The following is a 21,993-nucleotide window of genomic DNA, read 5'->3' as shown; positions in this document are numbered from 1 at the left end:
TTAAAGAAAGGGCAAAGTTGGAAAATTTCATTCAACATTCTGCTGAAAGTCGCGTTTTCTCTGCAATTGCGAAATCAAAAATGAAATTGGGGGAATTGGAGTTTTAGGGTTCGTCATCATGCAACTGGGCCCCTTTTTCCTTTGTGAACCGGTTGTTTGAAGAGGTTCGGTTAGTCAAAAATGAAAGACGTCTTTCATGACGAGCTTCTGGTAGCCGCATAACAACTCCCCCTTCTTCACGTCGTAAACGGAGTCGTGAGAAGTTAAACGGATGTCCTTTCGGGCACGACCGAACTGCAGCGGAACTGGAGGGTTCATACGCAGTGTTTCGTAGCCACTGATTGGATGAGAGGCATCTCTTTGACGGAGACAAACGTCAGCGTTGAGCCGTCGTTTTCTCTGGCTTCCTTTTTTAGCTTCTTTTGTAACGCGGAGTCTTTTGCTATGGCATCAATCAAAGATGGGATGGTGAAACCCCTGAAGGAATTGAACCCTAGCACGAAAAGTAGGTTGTGAATTGCCTCTTCTTGGGTCAACCCGAACCCGATTTTACCTCTGTTTATGGTATCCTTCCCTGTTACATTATATGCATCAGCCATTCAGCAATTTCATCAGTGCCTGAACATTAAAAGTACGAAAAATATTTTTGTTATAATTTTGATTTTTGCATAATGTATACCCTGATTTTTTCCAATCCACTCGAACAACAACGTTTTTCTGGATGAGAGACAGCCGAAACTCTAATTCTCCCAATTTCATTTCTGATTTCGTAATTGCAGAGAGAATGGAGCTTTCAGCAGAAAGTTGAATGAGATTTTCCAACTTTGTCCTTTCTTTAATTATATTTCCAATATATTTATTTAATTTTTTAATTCAAAATTTAAATAAATAGAATTGGCCCACGTTTTAAACACGTTTATTAAAATTACACAGTCACCATGCCACCTGACACACTTATTAACACCGTTTGTTGAATTTGACGGAAAGGATCTATTTGTATCAATTTAACAAAAATAAGGACTCAATTGAAACGTAAAAAAAATCAGGGATCTATTTGAGATTCTGAACCAAAATAAGGACCTATTGAGACATTAAACCTAAAAGTTATTCTAAACACATGTATACAAAATTTAAGTGTCAAAGTAATAAATCTGACATTGAGACGATAAATAAGATGAGTTATATATAAAGAAAAAAAATCCACAAAATTATTTTAAAGTTTTTGAGAAATCTTTATAATATATATATATAATACATTTGACATTTCGATTGTAATAATGGGAATATTTTATTTGAAAAAAACTGACTTAGTAACAATATAGTTTTGCTTTAAATTTTAAATTAAAAATATAAAAGCATTTACCAACAACTTTACATGAATTCATGTTTCTAAGATACCCTAAGAAACAAATGGCCAAATATGAAAAGAAACGATTGGTTAGCATATTTCGATACAAGAGACAGCCATAGGAGGATAAGAGTTCTTACACTGGATCAAGAGTATGCTTAAATGACGCACAGCCAAATATTGATGTTTATCAGAAACCCTCCGTTAAGAATTGATAAATTGCAACTCTGACTCAAGGATAGGGCTGAAAATATGCCAACTAGAATCATGGAATGCATTATAATAATCATCTGAAACTGTTTGGATTCTAAATTCATTTGTAAATCCACGTGCAGCCAAAATATGCCCCACTGAACTAAGAATAGGTGAGTTCTTACACAATGACACATGCTGCTCATATGTTTCAAAGCTGTTCCCAAATAATACCATGTTTTTCAAGAGGTTCAATTTCCAATTTGCTTGCAACAGGTTGTTATATAACTCTGCCTCACAGTGAGGCATGAAGAACATTGTTGGCTTTAGTGCCTCCCGCCTCCCATGCTCGTTTATGGACATGACAGAACAACCAAGAGTTTCCAAAACCTGAGACTCGGTTGCAGAAAGAATAGGATCAAATACCTCTACGTTTCCAATCCAACTGAAATCTCTTCTCAACAATATTGCAAGGCTAAGCTGCAATCGAGGGGGCTCATACAATTCAATGCTTCCTATACCATAAATGACCATTTGCATCTTTATCTCTGAGCCCAAAACCCTATTGAAGTAATCAGCAACTGATGTTTGAATTTGATCCCTGAAAGTATGATAGAATTCAGATTTATCAATCTTGTTTATACATCTTTCCATTTTCTGCACCAACGTTGCTTCTTTGCTTGGATCAGTCAGAGAATCTGATGGAGTCCATGGTTCTTGTTTTTCCTCCAAAACTCTAGATTTTGTAGCTTTTCTTCTTTGTCTGCTGCGACGGGGTAAAACGACTGTCCAACCTTCACTTGTTGTGCAGTTGTTAATTGTTAGAGTTTTCTCTGAAGCTGCCATTGAGACTCTATAATTCTTAGTCTCTGTGCTTCAACCTCGGAATGGAATGTCAAATTCTGGGTAAAATTACATTGTGTTTAGAACTGGCTTTCCATGCTTACTCGTGCAAAATAAACAGGAGCCTGATCCATGTTATTAGTAAACAGTCTCATTCAAGACGATGATAAAAACTTGTGGGTGCAAACTACTAAAGTAAGCAAAAACATAATGTAAATGCGCATCTTTGCCAAACCATCTTTTAAAATTAACGTTGATGATAACCCCAGCATGCTCATCAATGAAAAATACCCAAGAAATGGTGGTCATGAGAACCCAAAATCAATATAAAGACTTAGTACGGATCAATATACAATCAACCTAGATACGCATTCCTATCAGTGTCGTATTTCAACCTAGAAATCTTAAGCATTGAAAATCTCCAATATAAAGTAATTTCTTCTGTAGAATGAAACTATGGTAGCCTTTAAGGACAGCACACCCTAATAAAATTTCTCAAATTGCATGATCCTACTCGTATGTCATTAGATAAGGGATTCCATAAATACCAAGTCTTTACCTTGATGAACAGTGTAAGCTGGTTAGATTGGAAAAACCTCCGGTGAAGGACAAGACGTGGCAGCGCGGTTTTTGGTGCCGGAGCTCCAGGCGGAGAAATTTGAAAGAACAGCCGCTGCTGCCATGCCGCCGAGGAGAAATGAGAGAAAGCTGGCTGCAGGACTGGGTTTATGGAAGAGATCAGCCTTTCAATTAGGTTTTTTTCTCAGTACCACTAACTATATTTAAATATTTAAATTATCTTTAAATATTTAAATCAGATAAAGTAAATAATATATTGTATATAACTAATTTAACATAAATTCTGTTAAATTAAGTCAATTACATTTTAAATTAACAATATTTTAATTAACATTTTTTAGAACTAATATATGAAGTTAAAGTTTAAAATAGGAATTTAAAATAATAAAAATTATTCTTATAATCTTAAAGTTTAATAGCACTTTTAGTTCATATTTTTTTAACTTGAAATATTTTTTATTAAATGTGATGATTCCTATATTTTCGTTAACCATCTAATCACATTAAATCTTTTTTGAATAAAAAATATAAGGATTACATTAAATAAAAAAGAAATAAAAGAAAATATAAAATCATTATTATAAATATAAAGATAAGATATACTATTAATTTTAATTTAATAAATATTAAATTATTTTATATGTGTTAGTTTTAAATGAAGAAAAAATAATTTAACACATTATATTTATTTGACACATTACAGTAATGGTTACAAAAGAAAGAATTTTTGAATTTAAAAAAATGTAAAGAAAAAATAATATTAAATGAAATTCGAAATATATTTTAAATTTAATTTAATTTCACAAAACAAACTTACAATATAAATTTTTTTTATACCATTCAAATATTTTAAATTGATCATATCTAATCAATATTATACTTTTAACTTCAGATTTATAACCCATTTAAATATTTTAATTAATCTTATATCTAATAATATTATATTTCCAATCATGTTCCGTGAGTAATACTCAATGAAAATCTTCCAAAAAAGTATCTAATATTAGAATTTGGATGGAATGATTAGTGGTCTTTCTTAATTCGTGTATGGATTATAACGATACCATGATTTGTAAATTTAATTGAAATTATATAATGAGATTGATTTATTTTCAAATAGTTATTTTTTGTGTTTTATTTTATAACTATACAACTAAATCTTAAAGCAAATTAAAGTACAGCTACATAGCCGTCTTTGTGAACAGCAATAGAAATATGCTTTGTAAAAGAAAATCCTTTTATAATATCATCTAAGACAGATTTATTTTAATATTTTAGTAATTTGTAATATTTTATCTCATGTAAGATCGTTAAAATCTCCTCTTTCTATAGTATCTTTTAACTAGCAATCCTCTAACACAGGAAGTTATTTAAAACATCTGAAACATTGTAAACTACGTAGATCATTTTTAATTATTAATTTCATTTTAATTATACATTATACTCTAAATAAACGCTATTATATTAGCATTTTGTCGATGTTAGAATAACTAAATTTTATAGCTTAATAATAAGTATAAATTTATAAGGATTTCAGTGTTAAGTTCAACTTATTATAGCATTCATGTTGTACTATTTTACCACAACTAGAAACCAGTTTCATGATGACTAGGACGTAAACAAAATTGTGTGCGTGTGCCTATATAAAGTTTCTATAGAATAGTATTCGAGAGTTTAAGTTGCTTTCAACCATTTTTTTTCTTTTCTTTTAAACAAAATTGTCACCAACATTCACAGTCAGCTTCGTACTAATTCTAAATGGTATTCATAGTCATTGCAATGGAGAACACACTATTTTGCTGGGTCGCTTACCATAAAAGCTGGGGGGAAGTTGTCATCAGTATCTAGACGACAATCATTCCAGAACAAAAGGGTAATTAATAATGAAAAGCAAATTTCAAAATTTGGCAGCTCAAACCCTTGCAATATATAAGTTGAAATGCATGTTCAAGAAAGCTAATTCTTCAGGAAGCTTCTACATGGCTTCATTTTTCATTTATTAGAGAAGCTAATTCTTGACGAAATTTTGGGATTTTGTCTGCTTCAACAGCCATGATTAATCCCATTGACCTGTAATTCCTAAGCTGCAGCAAGCAGAAAAAGAGTTTATCGTTCAGAATATAGTTGATAAGAGAAACTGCTATTCACTTCGACCATATCAAAATTTAGCAAGACACTGACAAACATTACACCTTAAAATGAATTAAAAACAGTTGCGTGCCTTCCCCGTTAATAGTTTTAAATTTTTAGTCCCATCTAAACCTTGAATGTAATGTAAAGCCTTATTCAAAATTAAAAGTGAACAAATTAAAATGTAAAGTTCTATTTTATAGCCCACTTAATCCCGTGCTAATAATGTAGCAGCGAAGAGAAATGAGCCAATGAATCATATCCATTGGTATTGAAACGAAAATTCAATTTGATATTATTACTTTGGCTGTTAAACCAAGTTAACTACACTTTAGATAATAACTTATAAAAGTAGTCTTTTTCTTAACATCCAATCTTGCTGTGTAAGAACTAGGATCCTCATAACAATCAAAGAAAAACAGACATGAAACAAACTTTTAGACACAACGAGATATTCAATGTGCCAGTATGTGTTATTACAATAGGCATGCGTTTCCCAATCTAAGGCCAAACATCTTCAACCCGTGATCTTTCAACAGCCTACGTTTCCTAATTACCTTAGCAAACGGATCTAAGATTGCCTCCAACAAAGGAGTTGGCCAAGTCTTTCCATCTCCTTCCCTAAACTTGGAAGTTTGTTGCCTTTATTTCTATTTGTCCTTCCACTCTTGTCTCTGACTAAACCATTAACTTGTGTTGTCACATTTGATGCTAATTCTTTTTGTTATAAAAAAAAAAAGTGGTTCGAGTTGTCTGATTGGCATAGGACATGAATCATGTGGCCTCCATTCTTTAGAAAAAATTTCTTTTGTTTCTTGTTTTGCAACATCGTCTCCTAAGCTTCTTCATGATTCTTAGGTTATCCAATTGGTTAAAGCTTTAAAAAATGGTCTTCGACTCAACAACTTACAAGTATTAGATTGATCAAGTCATGTCAATTAAGAAAACAAAGCTTAATCCTCTTGTCCATAGTAAAGTTATGTCGCATCATTCATTGGGACATTTGGAATCTAAGTTGTGTCACATCTAAGTTGTGTCTTTGGCTGAACTTGTTTTGTTATTCGTGCTTCTCTTAGTGTGGACAAACTTTCTTCAAGGGTCATCAAATTTGTTTTCCTTGAATACTCACATCCTAAAAAGGGGTATTGATGTTCTTCTCTGAATATTAGATGATACGCTACACGTTTGTTGATGTCACATTCTTTGATCCCAATTCTCTTAAACAAGTCTTACCTAATTCCATCCTCCAACTCACCCATGTTTATTATGGAGTAATCCGATAAAAAAACTCAGCATATCATTCCAACTGAAAAGTTAACATAACCATCTCCTCCTCCTTTCATTACATATCAATTAAAGTCACAAAAGATTGATTTTCAATCAAATGAAGAACCAAGTCATCTATGATCTGCTCCATCATTCATCCATAAAACGAATTCTAATCATGAAAGTTTGGATTGGCCTATAGCTCTTTAAAAATTAACATAACCATCTACTCCTCCTTTCGTTACATATTAATGAAAGTCACAAAAGATTGATTTTCAATCACATGAAGAACCAAGTCATTTATGATCTACTCCATCATTCATCCATAAAACGAATTCTAATCATGAAAGTTTGGATTGGCCTATAGCTCTTTGAAAAAGTAATTCGATTTACCTAGATCCTCATCCTAAGTTATCACCTTTTGACTCCTCACCCTTTTTCTTTACTTTTCCCATTGTTATCCATTATATCCTTGCAAGTTTTTTCATTCACAATATTTGGAAATTTTATTCACATACATACATCATGTGCAACTCATCGAAACAAGCTTGGAAAAGAAGCTAGCCCTGTGTAATTCATCAAGTAATTCGTCCACCACATAATATCATATCAAGAGTACAATACACAATACACATTAGTCATACGGAGTCCTCTTCCTCACTGGAATTACAGGAATGGCATAAACCTAATCAATGTACCATATAATCCCCAAATTTAGCATCTCCTTCACTGCATTCTCAATTTTTCAATTGTGGGTGTGAGGATATCTATAAGGCCTCACACCAATTGGAACTTTCCCAGGTATAGGTGGGTCTTGCTAATAAGTGCTATAACCCATACCCATGGAGTACTTATTAATAAATCAATAACTAGGAGACTCTAACAGAAAAACATATACAACCTAATTATAATATATAGATGAATACAAATCTCTTAATAAGACGATTGTGTGATGCTAAGTTAGGCTTAAATCTTACTTCCTCAATGGTTTCAAAGTCATTCAAAATCTATCCTAATCAAGTTTGTTGGGTCTACAATGTCACCTTTATTATCGGTTCTCCAAGTATCGTGCTCGAGACGTCTTGTCCTCGACATATGATGGACCTCACCCTACTAAGCTACTTATGTGAGGCTGAATTAGGCTCAAATTTCACTTTGGTTAGGCTAACTTATACTACCTCGATAACAAAAAACTAACTTAATTTCACTAATCTGTATTGTGCATGTTGCTCCATTTATGTAAACATCACAACCACGAAAAAAGACCACCTTGCCAAAGAAATCGTAGATGTATTATAGGTCACATTAAAAAGTTAAAAAATAAGTAACTTTCAGCATATTAATAAGAACTAAGAACATAAAAATGATAATTAAGATTAAAGAAACATAAAACTTGCCTCATGAGGTGCAAGCTGCTGACTTTGCAATGGAAAGTAGAAGGACAACGAACTTAACTGGATATTATCAGGAAAATAATCAGTAATCAATCAGAAACAAAATAACACAAAATAATGCCCAAAAATATCAATACCTTATGCAATATTTCATCCTCAAGATTTAAATAAATTACTCTCTCCTCACTATCATTCTGTGCTGCCTTCTTGAGCTATATTTTGACACCCAAAGATAAGTAAAATGTTAGGGAACAATGAAGTTGGAGCATAAGAAAACATCTTAACATAAGCCACACACGAAAAAGGGTGATTCTACAGCATCATACATACCACATAAACTTTGCTAAGTATTATGTAATGCTTAAACTTGAAGGAATTTCGGAGCTCCTCAGTTGGCTGTTAAATACAAAACACGACAATTTAAGTTCTAAGTACGAAAACCCTCTCTACTGTCAAAAAGAAACACGCAGTAACACCTCACCAATGTGATACTACTGACATCTAACCTCATCTTCTGTGGCCCACAAAACTTCATCAAAAAGGGCATCATAAAGTGGTGGCAAAAGCTGGGGAGGAAGGTTCACCATGCGCTGAGATACCAGGAGAGCTACATCGCGTTCTTGCTCCACCAAAAGCAATCTCAACTTGTCAACGACACCCTTCTCTTGGTGAGCTTTATGGAGAAGAAAATCCTTGAGTGTCACAATGCATCTATGCTCCTAGCAAAAGTATTTACAACCAGTTAGAAAGTTGACGCTGTTTGCTAAACCAGTCACAAAGCATAGAAAGTTTGAGGCATAAGAGAAGGCCAGTTACCCGGTATCTATAGAAATTAAGGGCAGTAACAAGAGCAAAGATTCCTTCATCCTCATCATCCTCTATCTTAACAACAGTCCCAACGGTGGTCTGCTCCAAAATCAACTCTACAAAGTCACTCAAATCCCATTCTTCATTGTAAAGATAGTTTTGCAACAAGGTCTTCACTCCATGAAAATCATCAGGTTTGGGATCGAAAAATGAAAAATCGGCTTGGACAACTCCCTATAACAACACAACTATTTCAATTAAACTCAGTCCAGGTTTTAAAAAATGCTCCGTGACCATTTTTTTTCAGCCACAACTTCAAAGTGTTTGGAGTGTCCGCCACTGCAAACCTTGATCTCAGTAATCCAATGTTGAATTAGAAACAGCTTTTAATGAAAAAAACAATAGCATTAGGTAAAAGGCCTTACATCAGAATCCTCGCCTGAAGACTCGGAATGTTCGGGTTTGTAAAAATCTTCTCTCACAACTCCCTTAAACAACACGTGCATTGTTCCGATTAATCTTACCAGTTCAATGTTGAATTAGAAACATTATATCCATAAGAAACACGTTAGGATTGGGATGAGAAGTCTTACATCCAAATGATGGTGAGAAGACTGCGACGATTGGGGTTTCATAACAGGGCGAGTTGGGTTAGGGTTTTGAGAGCGTCGCTTGGGCGCGTGTAGAGAATGCATGCGAGCGAGAGAGCGAGCGAAAGGGGAGAATGTAATAGGCCATGATTTGGGTCGTTGACGGCGGCGTTTTGGCCTTGCAAGGGTTTCGGTGTTCGATTTCATCACGAAACTGTCAATTCAATTCCCGCTCAAATTTTTTGAAGGAAATTAAACTCTGTTTCTCTTTTGCTTCTCCGCTCCGAACATCTCGCCGCTTGTCCGTTTCGTGCTGTATAAACCCTAGAGACTGTGCTTCTTCCACTCTGTTTTTTTTTTATTATTATTATTATTTTCACTATGTCTCCTTCTTTCTTTTCTCTTCAATTTCCTTCAAATTCTTTTCTTAATAATCTCTAATTTAGTTTAATTTTTATAATTTATCATTTAATTTATCGGACTAGTTGATATGGATTGTTCGGATTACACGTTATCGGAGTTAATTTCCTTCTAATTTTTTTCTCTTTCTTCTACCTAAAATATTTCTGAGTAGGGGTTAAATTCGAATGCAATCCAATCGATTAAGTAAGATTTGAATTTCATATTTAAAATTTTATATTTAATTGATTAATTTATCAAATTAGTTGGATATAGATTGTCGCTATTGAAGGTTATTTGAGTTGTGAATTTATATTAGATATACTTTTTTTTAAAAATTAAATCAATAAAACAAATATATTAAATCTTTTAACAAAAGATCACACGTGTAATTTTGATAATTAGTTTTATAATTAACTATAACTTTATATATTTTACTATTGAATTTTAATAAAGAATATCATATCAAAAATAAAATTTTTAATTTAAAATATACTTACAAAATTTATAAATATCAGCACTTAATTTTCAACTTGAATTGATAATCACAAAATTGTAACTCATTATCTTCACTATCCAATTTACCAGCTTTATGTGTATTAATATTTTAATATAGAAATTTATTTAATTATATTTTAAAATTATTTGTTTATTCTAAATTTATATTTTAAAAACTTATTTTTAAATAATATAATTTAAAGTTTAAAAAATGTAGAAAATAAAAGGGTATAAAAGATCGACAGATACCAAGTAATGAAACACATAATTAATAAAATACTATCTTTAGATAAAAGATATATAAATATAGGATTTCTTTAAGATGAATTATAGTTTTTTTTTTTAACAATTTCTTTACCCCATGAAGGTGTGTCTTGCTCAAAGGTTTGATATTGTCTTAAAAAGTGTGTTTAACATTTTTTCTCTTTATGCCCAGTCTTCATCTGCGCCTTACAATTTATGTATGGGTGTAATATTTAATATTATTATTATTTGTTATAATAAAAATACAAGTTTCTTATGGTTATATCAAAAATAAAACCATAAATAACAAAAACAAATGACACAAAAAAAAAGAGTCTAAGGTGAATCACTTTACATAATCACTGAAGAGTATCAAAATTGAACATCAATGGTTATATATCAAAACCTCCTATAGTAAAAAAAAATACTTACAAAATAAACTTTAGTATGATTCATATGATGAAGATGATGATACTAGGGTTAGCTTTTGAATCTTTATACAGAACGAGCAATGCCTTCCGCCATTAAATAACATGAAATAACCCATTTTTTCAGTGCCATCCAACATCTGAATGCAAATTTAAGAGCCAAAGTTGATCTCATCTCCATTGCCATCACTCTCTTCAAAACCCAGAATAGCAGAGATAACTAGAAAATGAAGAAAGTGAGAGAGAAAAATTAGAGGGTTGTGTTTAATAATTAGTGTTTGCATTTACTTAAATACTAAAATTTACTATGATTTTATCTTTTTTGAGATACTATTTATCATGGTTGTTTTGGTTTCAGTATAGATAATCTCGTAATCTCTAATTATTCAATTGCAATATTTTTATTCATAAAAGCTCTCCAAAATTAAGAAAATTATTAAATTTCTTTAATTTAAATAAATGAATATTTCTATTGATCCAATGTATTTCATTAATGATATAAACAACAATTAAGTAAATTGTTAGATTTAAATTTTGTGAAGGAAAACAATATCATTGGATAGACAGATCTTTTGAGAAAGAAAAAATAGAAAAATAACTCACTTGTTATATGATTTATTCTTATATTACGAACTTGAATTTTCATTTTGGAGTATCATGTATAACAAATACTGTTTTTATCTAGTTTGATTTATATTTTAAATATGGATATATTCTATCAATTTGAACTTTTTCAAAGAAATTGAATTTTTAAATTATTGTAATCTTGATTTTTTTTTGTTATTATCGAATATAAAACACTACTACGCCGAATTTCATACGAGCATAATCAATAATAACAAATAATATATATATATATATATATATATATATATATATATATATATAATATAATCATATTAAGATATAATAACTGATATATTAAATTTTATATCAATAATTATATAACTGGTTTGTTAGAAACAATACTTACTTTATTTGATGTAACCTAATTATATGTTAATATGAAATTACTTTGAATGTGGTAGGCAATATTTTTAATTTGAATTTGAATTTATTTTTCATATTTTAAATTCCGATTCACTATATTAGTCAAAGGATATGTCCTAATTCTAGTAATTGATTTTTTATAATTCTCTCTAGGTGAAAACTAGGGTGGGAAAAGATTATCATATCTCTTGGACCAGAAAAATATCTCTCACCGTTCGATCTACATATTTTTAAATTAACGCTCCAGATGGGATTATGGAAAGGTAGTAGCATGTGACTGCGACTAAGATGTGTGTTGTAAAGAGATAAAATAAATTAAAATATATTTTACAAAGATTTTTATATAATTTTTATTTCAGATAATTTTTAAAAGTATAAATAAATAAATGCAATAACAAATGTGGTTTTGCTAATACTAACAAAACATGATGACTGAAAATTGATTTTTATATAATAAAAACTAAATATATTTACTTACGGTAAAGAAAAATAGTTTTTTTTTAATTGAAAGCACTTTTTATCTTTTGGAGCATTTATTTCATATGAGAAACAACTCAAGTTGTTTTCTTCACCAAACAGAAAACTATTTTTTTTCTTTCAGTTTTTAAAATAAATTTACCTGAATATATTAAAAATCATAGCAAATTTATCAAAGAACACTTAAAAAAAGGTGAAAACAAGCACTAGAGCCAGAAACATGATAAGCATGCTCACCACCATAGTCTCTACCTTCTCTCTAATCGATTAAGTTTCATATTTTTTATTTATTTTTATCCAATATACTAGAATATTTTTTTTAACAATGAAATATTTACTATTCTACTTGATTTTATATTCATATACTTTATTTAGATTAAAAGTAACTATGATATACCCATTCAAGTTTTATACGGAAATTATATTTAAATTTAAAAAACACAGGTGTATGACCATTTTCTAATTCAATACATATTTTATCATTATCAAATATACTAAATCTCTATCAAATTAATTTGATAATAAGATTTTGTTTACTCTGACTGTTTTTAATTTTGTAAATGAATAATTACATGAATCATGTGTTAAAACTGTAACAAAACTGTAACATCCCTTTCTAATTTTTAATTAATACAAATATAATATATATTTAGTTTTCTAAAGAGTGTATAATTTAAAAAATATATATATAAATATTATGTCCTAGAATATATATATATATATATATATATATATATATATATATATATTCACCTAATCTTAATTCACCTTCTTCACTTATCTAATTTTTTGTTTTTTATCTCAATTTTCTCTCTCACTCACGATACTCAGTTTGATTATTGCTATTGGTATGTTCGTTTATTTGTTTATCACTTTAATAACAAAATAATTGATAATGTTGATGTTGACTTTTGATTGAAGGATTGTGTTATATATTTTTCCTTCAATTGTTATTAAATTTTGTTTTTAAAATTTAGAAGCAATAGGTTTGATACTTTGACTATTACGTGGCCTCCCTTGTTTATTGTTTTCCTTTATTTGTTTTGCTTAACATTTGAATAACTAGATTATTGATATGCTTTTTGAGTTAAAATCATCTTAATTTGCAAGGTGAAAATCATTACTGGTGTGAAAAATCAGTACTCATATTTATTTTGTTTTAGTATATTATTTTTAGGTTAGATATCTCTAAATTTTCATAAGTTAACGACATCCGAAGGAATTGGTAATTGGCTTTTAGAAATAATTATTCAACATCTTAAGATGATGAAATTGAAGAGATCTTAATGAAACTTTGCCGAAAATGTCAATGATTTAATCCTTTACAAACAAAAATAATATTAAAGATATATATATATATATATATATATATATATATATATATATATATATATATATATATATATATATATATATATAAGAGTTTACTTATGACCGAGTAGATGTTACTAAACAAAAAAAATTACTAAGTAGAAAAACAAAGGAAACTAAAAAGTTCAAGATGTAATTGTAGTGGAAAATTGTTGATATCTCATTTTTCCTCGAAGCCAAATGTTCTTTATATAAAAAATTTTGCACTACAATTACATCTTGAACTTTTTTGTTTCATTTGTTTTTCTATCTCACTAATTTCTTTTTGTTTAGCAACACATGTTCGGTGACAAGTAAACTCTCTTCTATATATCTTCAATGTTATTCTTGTTCCGTTTGTATCCATGACCACGTCTAATTGAAAAACCACAAGTCTTTGCAAATAAACAATAGAAATTGTAAGCATCTTTGTGTCGCTGTTAAATCATTCTCTTTTGTAAAGAGTTGAGTCATTGGCATTTTCGCCTTCAGACAAAGGTTCATTGAAAATCTCTTTAATTTCATCGTCTTCACGGACCTCTCCAATTTCATCATCTTCAGATCATCTCTAACAAGCACTCTAGGCCAATTACCAATTCCTTTGGATGTCATTGAGTCCAACCTTAGTAAAATAAAATAAACACGAGTAATGATTTTTCAAACCAGTAATGATTCTTCATCTGGCAAATCAACATGATTTTAACAAAAAGCATATCAATTATTTTGTTATTCAAATGCTAAGCAAAACAAATAAAGGAAACCACTGGAGGCCACATAATAGTCAAAGTATCAAACATTCTTGAAGATAAACTACTGCTTCTAAGATTTAAAAACGAAACTTAATAATCATGAGAAGGAAAAATATATAACATGGTCCTTCAATCAAAAATAACATCATCAATTATTTTGTTATTGAAGTGACAAATAAATAAATAAACAGAGCAACAAACTGTGGTGTTGTGCGTTGTTGTGTGGGTGAGAGAGAATAAAGATGAGAGAGAAATAAATTTTATAAGTGAGAAAGGTGGGGGTTAGTATTTCTGATTTTTTTTTATTTTAAATTAAAAATGAAAATTATTAAAATACTTCTGTGTTTAAAGTATGTCTTTGTTTATGAATGAGAACTTTTTTGTCTACTAAAACTTAGTAAACTATATTAAAATGTACCAATTGAGAAAAGAGCTTAATATATTAACAAGCTTATATATATATATATATATATATATATATATATATATATATATATATATATAAACTTTTTAAATCTATAAACATTACATTAAAATTTAATTATAAATTTAAAAATATTATTATTTCTTTTCTCAACTGTTAAATCTCTTTTAATTTAAGATATATTTTATAATTTTATTTAATTTTAATACTTTAGTATGTTCTATTTTGATGAAGAGACAAATCTTGTTTTAGTGAGTAAGTCTATTCATAAAAATAGGGTTGACTCAACATTGTAAATAAGAACATAAACGACGAGACATATAAAGAAACATGTATCGTATCATCCAATAATATTTTTTAAAAAACGAAGGTTATTAACAATCCATTGGTCATTATTCAAATATCACATCCCTACAAATTAATCCATGTATTCACAATCAAACCAAACAAACAAAAGAATAGTATACATCACAACAATCAAATCAAATCATACAAAACACATAAAAGACAACTCTTCTTACATTTTTATCCTTAAAAAGGTAGAAGGAATATTTAAATGATTTTAAATTTCGAATTTTAAGCGATTTAGAACTATTAAATATGATAAAAATAACATTTGGTCATTCCATATACCGTCATTCAATCAAATTATGTATTATAATTTACTTGACTTTTACCATAATTATTTTGAAATTGTACTTACAGGATTTTTAATTTTTAATTGGTCAATAATGTAGAAATTGAACTCTTTTAAGTATATAGTGCAAATATTTAAAGAAAAGGTCACAATGTCAAAGTTTTTGTGTTCTCTGTCCGCATATCTGACAGTGTTCTGCAATGGTAAGATCTCAACAAAACTGTAACAATGAATGCCATCACAACTTAAAACGGTGAATTTTATGTTTGTCTTTACAGTTGAATGGACATGATTGTTAATAGAAAGTAGAAAGTCTATAAGCCTTCAAGGAAAGTACTTTTTGATATTTGTTAGCATTTCTCTTCTTTGATTTGGAAACCCTTAAGGCTTTGTTCTTTTGGAGGGATTTGGGAGAGACGATCTGGAGAAGATGATTTGAATGGATTTAAGTGTATTTGAGAGTAATTTTTTTGTTGTTTTTTTGAGTAGATTTGTGGATAATTGAAAGTGAATTTGGAAGTAAAGTTTATGAGAATTAGTATAGGATTTGATTGATGTGATAAATAAAAGAATTTGTTTAATTGATAAAAATTGAAGATTACCAAAATACCCCTAATTATTAAAATGATATAAAATATTATATTTAATTATAAAAATATTTATAAAGAGAAAAAATTTAACATTAATTTTGAAAATATACAAAAATTATAATTTAGTAAATAAGCTCTTCTTTTCCATGGCAACCAGAAAAGACAAACCCATAGGCATTAAATTAAAAACCACCTGTAGCTGCGTGGCAGTGTGGAAACACAATTGCGTCACATACAGGGATGAAGAGAAGAACCTTGCAGCGAAAGAGATATCTTCCATGGTGTTGTTTAAGATGAAGGAGGTTGCCAAAGCCTATCTGGGTCACGCGGTGATCACTGTCCCTACTTATTTCAGCAACGCACAGAGACAAGTGAGAACACAGATGACATTTCACATAAAATCCCTCCAAATCTTCGCAATACAGCGAGATGATCGAAATTGGCATATCCCGCAAATCAGTGCAATCTCTTCCTTGCATATCCATCAAAACGAACACCCTCTATCTCGCAAATCATTCCTCACAATCTCTCTTCAACAGTGTTTTCTCCTCATCCGAACATAGCATAAGTGAAAAAGAATATATTGATATTTGTAGCATCTCTTTTTTGATTGGTAAACGCTTAAGTGAACAACTTTTTAAGTTGGATATTCTGTTTAAATAAGTTCCTTGAGGAACTTCAACCTTTCAACACAAACATACATTTGAGTGCTAAATTGTTTACCGACATTGGCACGTAAACACTTAATCAAATACAAATTGCCTTCATATATTATAATTTACTACGTAAACACTTAATCAAAACAACTTGAGCTATAATGAATTTTTCTCTATCCGTAATACATTTTATTCTTGTGATATACATGATTTATATAAGAAAGAGTATTAAAGATACGAGACTCTATAAAAAAGAAGACATGATTAGATACTCTAGGGAAATTTGTATACAAACAATAAGGGATCATAACGCCTCTGATCCCCATTTCAAAAGTCCTACATTAGCAGTGAACACATTAAAACCCTAGAACAGAACTTTAAGCTGTAGAGGCACATTTTTAAGTATGAAGACTAAAAAAGGTGAGGTTTATACAGATAAACCATAATTTTAAATGCAAAATTTCATAATTAGGAATTAGTAGATTCTAGATATCAAGATTAACAATAGATAACCTAGTGAAACACAACATAGAGAAAGTTTCTTGACATTAGCATAGATAATAAAATATGAAGTCAATTAATTATATGTTTCTTTTATGTATATAATATTAAAAAAATCTTTATTTAATTCCAACACTCAAAAGATTACAGAATGTGACGTTACATGACATTTTTTTGTTGGCTAAAATTGTAAGAAAACACGTCACCATGACTGCACAAACTAGTGCGATCGTATCAAGGTTCCTGCTGCAAGGAACAGGCTAAATACAGCTGCACTCCCTAGAGTTGTCTGTCCAATATGCCTTATCTTGAGGAATCCAGGAACCTGCAAGGTTTCAACATCAAATATGAGAAACTAAACAACGGAAGTTACATCAACTCAGAAATACAAGCAATTGCACTCTCAAGATAAACCAGACAAACAGTTGAATATATGTGTACATATATATGCCAACAGACACTAAATAGATAAATCCTTTAAATGCCTCGCGGCTGGGCATGCATATGACTGACAGGTAGTCCAAGTTTGAATATTAGATACATATGCAACAAGGACTGAGGAGCCCCTAAAATAGTTAATTCGTAAGATACTTCCTAACATCATAATTGCATACACTCAACTACCCACAGCTTGAAAATGATGAGTATATTATCCTTGTCTTTTCTTCGACATTGTAAATCAAGATGAGAAACACTGACTTGTTATAAAACATTTCAATTCTCTATAACGATTAATTGCCCTTTTCAAATTCCCTATCCAAACACACTATAAAATAATACTAATAGGCATAACTTTACAATTTAAGAAATTTGTTTTTATTTATAAGGAAATCCCAATACAAGGTGAATTTTATCTATCAGGAAAGGTATATCACCTTATCATCTTCACATTTTCCCTATGACAATGGACCTCACAACACTTGCCAAGGATACCATGAGCAACACTACACAAGACCTTCGTAAAGTACCCATCCTGAATATCTCATAGGAGTGTTTTTCTTAATGGATTGAAGAGGTCAGGGCACATTTAGAGGTGCTGGGTAGATTCTTCCAAAGACGATGAATTATGCTATGTGAAAACATAATAAGAACTGGATATATAGATTGCATTTAGAAAGGGTTGCATTTAGAAGTTATCAATCATCCAAAACAACAATATATAGATTGCGCTCTAGGAAACTTGGAGAAATCAACCCAAACAGAAGGTTCAGGGATATAATCTGCAATAGCCAGAACCAAAGGTACTTTGGAAAGCCAATGAGGATTTGAAGAGATACGTGGATGCAGAAATACAAATTGAACTCAACAAGAAAGAGCTTTGCTGTAAAGGATGATAAAATATAGCTTGAATCATTTATGTCAAAAAATTACCGAAGGAAGATCTATAAGAAGTAGATGACATGGCTCTTACTTTGAGTTCAAAGAAGACATAGAGAGAGTTTTAGAGGACTTTCTGTACATTAAAAATATGAAAAATAAACAATTGGTACTGAGCTTGTGCTTGCAACAGGTAGATTGAAGCAATGACAATAACTGGTCTTGTTGTTCCCAAGCTAGGTATTCAGAATTAAGAGCCCTCAGGTAGCAATTATCTTCAGTGAGAAGGTGCGGTGGAGTTTTAGGATGAACAAGACAAGCCTATGGCTTTACGATTTGTTGAAGCCAAAGAAGAAAATTGTCTCCATTGAGTTTCTTAGAAAATGCACGAGGAAAAGTGAGTGGGACAAAAGAGGTTAGAGACAGGGAAGGTGGTGGAATGGGAGAAGGCATGGTGATTTCCTACAATCTGGACCATGTTGAGTTTAGAGAAAACAAAGAGAATTTCAGACAACTTTCTGTTGATTGAAAAATGAGGAAAATAGTAAAATTGGTACTGAGTTTGTGCTCACTTACAGTATATATTTATAGTACAGGAAGCCTAACTAACTACAATCTAACGCCATTTAAAACGGTTAATGGGGATTTGAGAAATTATTTACCATCAGCTAACTGAACTACAGGTAATGAACTGGTGTTAAACTAACTCCAGTAGACTAAGAAATGACATTCGCAGATGCTAAATTTCATCTTGATTACAAAGTGAAGCTTTGGGATGGGGAAGTGTTTTAGAGACTACGGTCATTATTAGAAAAGGGAGAAGGAGACACAAGTCAAGAGAAAGAAGGATTTAGTCAATAAGTCTTCCATTTTTCCCACATTCTGATTCAGTTCTACTAGAAGAGAAAAAATCAAAGCCTATGTTTTCTTTCTTCCCCTTTCTCCTGTTTTTTCTTTGATCTTAATGAGTTAAATTCCTCATCAGAACTGTTCTCTTAATAATGACAATTAGTTAAATAAGTTGCAAAAGCCCTAGATTAGCAGCTTCATATTACATTAATTTTACACTTAGTTAGGGTTTAAGATAAGTTAAAAAAAATCAGAAGCAAACTTGATGTCCCAGTGCAATAGCTTCCGGCTCCAATATGATTTCCTTCATGCAAAACAAACTAACCTTTTTTCCCCCAATTCTTCATTAATTAAAACATCAACATTGCCTTTTGATGCATACCGCTCCCAATCAAATTATAAAAGAAGCAAATTGCCTTTTGCAATTACTCATTAGATAAATAGAGGAATTGAATCACATACCTTATACCTAATTGCATCGTAAGTCCCATAAACGGCACCTGTATGCAACACACCCAATTTCAATATCGACAAGATTAACCGAAGAAGATAGCGAAAGATGTGCGGTGTTTGGCTTACTGAAAAGGAGGTAACCAAACAGAGGATAAGAGGTGTAATCTCACCTACTGCGCCGCCAATAGCACCGCCCACGGCAGCTCCGGTCGCCACGCGAGTGAGGACGTTGTCTCTAGCCATTCCTTGTTTATTTTTCGCTTAACTTGTTCTTCAACTTGGATTTTTCTCTTTAATGGTTTTATTAACTTTAATACACCTTTTGATCTGAGATAAATTTTTTTTTGAGAAATAACTAGTTTATTTATTTTTTTCAGGTAGTTTATTATTTAATAGTTTGAAAAAATTGATTAGTTAAATTTAAATAAATAATTATTTAAAAAGTAATAATTAAATTTAAATAAACTGTTACAAAAGTGAAATTGGAAATGAAATCTGTATAAAAAAAATATGATTACACAAATCAATCATTTTTATATATAAGTATAGATTAAAAAAAAATACAAGTCCAAATCAACATTATTATATTCGTATTTTCTGCTACATTATTTTATTTGAATAAAGTAAAATGGAATTCTTTATATTGTTTTGATTTTTAATATATGTTGCTGTTTTTATTTCGATCCTTCCATTCCAAACGAAAGCCAGGATTTCGTTTTGTTTAATCTTTTATTTTCTTCGACATTAATTCTTTAAGTTTTAAAAATAATTCAATTTGATTATTTTTATAATATTCTTTATTAATTTTAAGAAAAATAATTAATGCCGATGATTCTACCTATCTATTTATTTATTTATTTATTTATCTATAAATAATACACTTCAAACTATCACAAAAAGTAATTTTTTAAATTTAAAACAAAAAACAATAATAAAAAATACCAAAATTATTTAATAGATTTTAACATACTTAAAATATTAATAAGTGGTTGGATGCTATATTAACATTTGACAATATCTAAAGATGACATGTAGCATTAGGTTGTGGAGAATTTTGTACAATTTTAAACATCAAATGTTCAAACTTCAAACAAATATAAAAAACAAAACTATCAAAATTAATTAAAAGAAAAACAATATTAACACATTGTGGTATTTTTATAGATATACTATAAAAAATAATAAATATAGTAATAATTTATCTATAAATAATATACTTTAAACCATTTAATAATAATATTTCATAAAATTACGTGAATTGGAAATAATAGATATGTGTTTCATAATAGATACTTTAAAAAAGAATATAATAAAATTGAAAATCATAGGTATGTATTTAATAATAATTCCATTCAAATAAAATTGAATTAAAAGTAATTTACTGTTGTAGATTAAAATTGATTTATATATTACTAAACATTAAATATACTAAGAATAATAATTTTAATTAATAAATAATAATTTAAACAAGAAATAAAATAAAAACGATAAATATAGTTAATATTTTCAACTAGGAAAAAAGTAATTAAGTAATAAAATAAATTGTGATAATAATTTTAATATAATTTTATAAAAATATAATGAAATTGGAAATAATAGATATATATTTAATAATAATCCCATTAAAATAAAAGTAGATAAAAACTAATTTACTATTATAGATTAAAATTAATTTATATATTAAATATACTAATACTAATTTCAATTAATAATAATCATTTAAGTAGAAAATAAAATACTAATAGTAAACTTGCTATCTCTCTGTTGGCCCTTGATCTTGTCTCGAGGTTCATGTAGTTTTGTAATTATTCACTCTCCTTCAAAGTCTATGATTTACTTGTTATATGGGATAATGATGTCTTTAGATAAGTATATTTTTAGAAAAGTCTTACAAAACATGATGTTGACCGAGCTCCCCTGGTTGATCAATATCTTATTGACCCTAAACCGAGCAATTTCAACTTATGTGACTATGGGATCATCCTAGTAAAGGTTTGATGCCTTGAAATCCTCATATGTAAACATGATGGGTGACATAAACTTAGGAATCTTATCCACTAGATGGATAGTCTTCAGGGTCCGAATGTGATGTTTACGAGCCGAGGAAGAGGAACCATCTTCAGCCAATTGTCCTAAGATAGTATTTATATGACCGTGTAATGGGTGATCCCAAACCTAGTTGCCCAACGCCTGAATCCTAGCACCTAACGAGCGCCAACTCACCCAACGAGTAGATCTAATCGCCCCGCGAGAGCTCAAACTGATAGTTTCTCCCGCTCAACA

At 30.0% G+C, this 21,993-nt stretch overlaps 3 protein-coding genes and 1 pseudogene across 3 annotated transcripts; all 4 read right to left on the bottom strand.

The window, feature by feature from the left end:
* Nucleotides 1-1,604, bottom strand: LOC108332426 (fatty acid hydroperoxide lyase, chloroplastic-like; annotated as a pseudogene).
* On the bottom strand, nucleotides 1,422-3,142 carry LOC108332425 (protein SENSITIVITY TO RED LIGHT REDUCED 1). Its single transcript, XM_017567687.2, has 2 exons — nucleotides 2,943-3,142; nucleotides 1,422-2,442 (listed from the first exon to the last, which is right to left on the bottom strand). Exon 2 carries the CDS (start codon nucleotides 2,384-2,386, stop codon nucleotides 1,553-1,555), a length of 834 nt encoding a protein of 277 aa, XP_017423176.1. The 5' UTR covers nucleotides 2,387-2,442; nucleotides 2,943-3,142; the 3' UTR covers nucleotides 1,422-1,552.
* A 1,493-nt stretch (nucleotides 3,143-4,635) lies between these two features.
* Nucleotides 4,636-9,519, bottom strand: LOC108332344 (protein BCCIP homolog). Its single transcript, XM_017567564.2, has 8 exons — nucleotides 9,153-9,519; nucleotides 8,985-9,047; nucleotides 8,569-8,793; nucleotides 8,259-8,471; nucleotides 8,083-8,148; nucleotides 7,890-7,964; nucleotides 7,756-7,812; nucleotides 4,636-5,046 (listed from the first exon to the last, which is right to left on the bottom strand). Exons 1-8 carry the CDS (start codon nucleotides 9,354-9,356, stop codon nucleotides 4,948-4,950), a joined length of 1,002 nt encoding a protein of 333 aa, XP_017423053.1. The 5' UTR covers nucleotides 9,357-9,519; the 3' UTR covers nucleotides 4,636-4,947.
* A 7,674-nt stretch (nucleotides 9,520-17,193) lies between these two features.
* LOC108333389 (uncharacterized) lies at nucleotides 17,194-20,013 on the bottom strand. Its single transcript, XM_017568824.2, has 3 exons — nucleotides 19,881-20,013; nucleotides 19,720-19,757; nucleotides 17,194-17,416 (listed from the first exon to the last, which is right to left on the bottom strand). The coding sequence occupies exons 1-3, from the start codon at nucleotides 19,951-19,953 to the stop codon at nucleotides 17,312-17,314; spliced, it is 216 nt and encodes a 71-aa protein (XP_017424313.1). The 5' UTR covers nucleotides 19,954-20,013; the 3' UTR covers nucleotides 17,194-17,311.
* Between the last annotated feature and the right edge of the window lie 1,980 nt (nucleotides 20,014-21,993).

This window comes from Vigna angularis, chromosome 11, assembly GCF_016808095.1.
Source record: "Vigna angularis cultivar LongXiaoDou No.4 chromosome 11, ASM1680809v1, whole genome shotgun sequence".
Taxonomy (NCBI): Eukaryota; Viridiplantae; Streptophyta; class Magnoliopsida; order Fabales; family Fabaceae; genus Vigna; species Vigna angularis.
The sequence above is the reverse complement of the archived record's forward strand: the minus strand, read 5'-3'. Positions and strand labels throughout refer to the sequence as shown.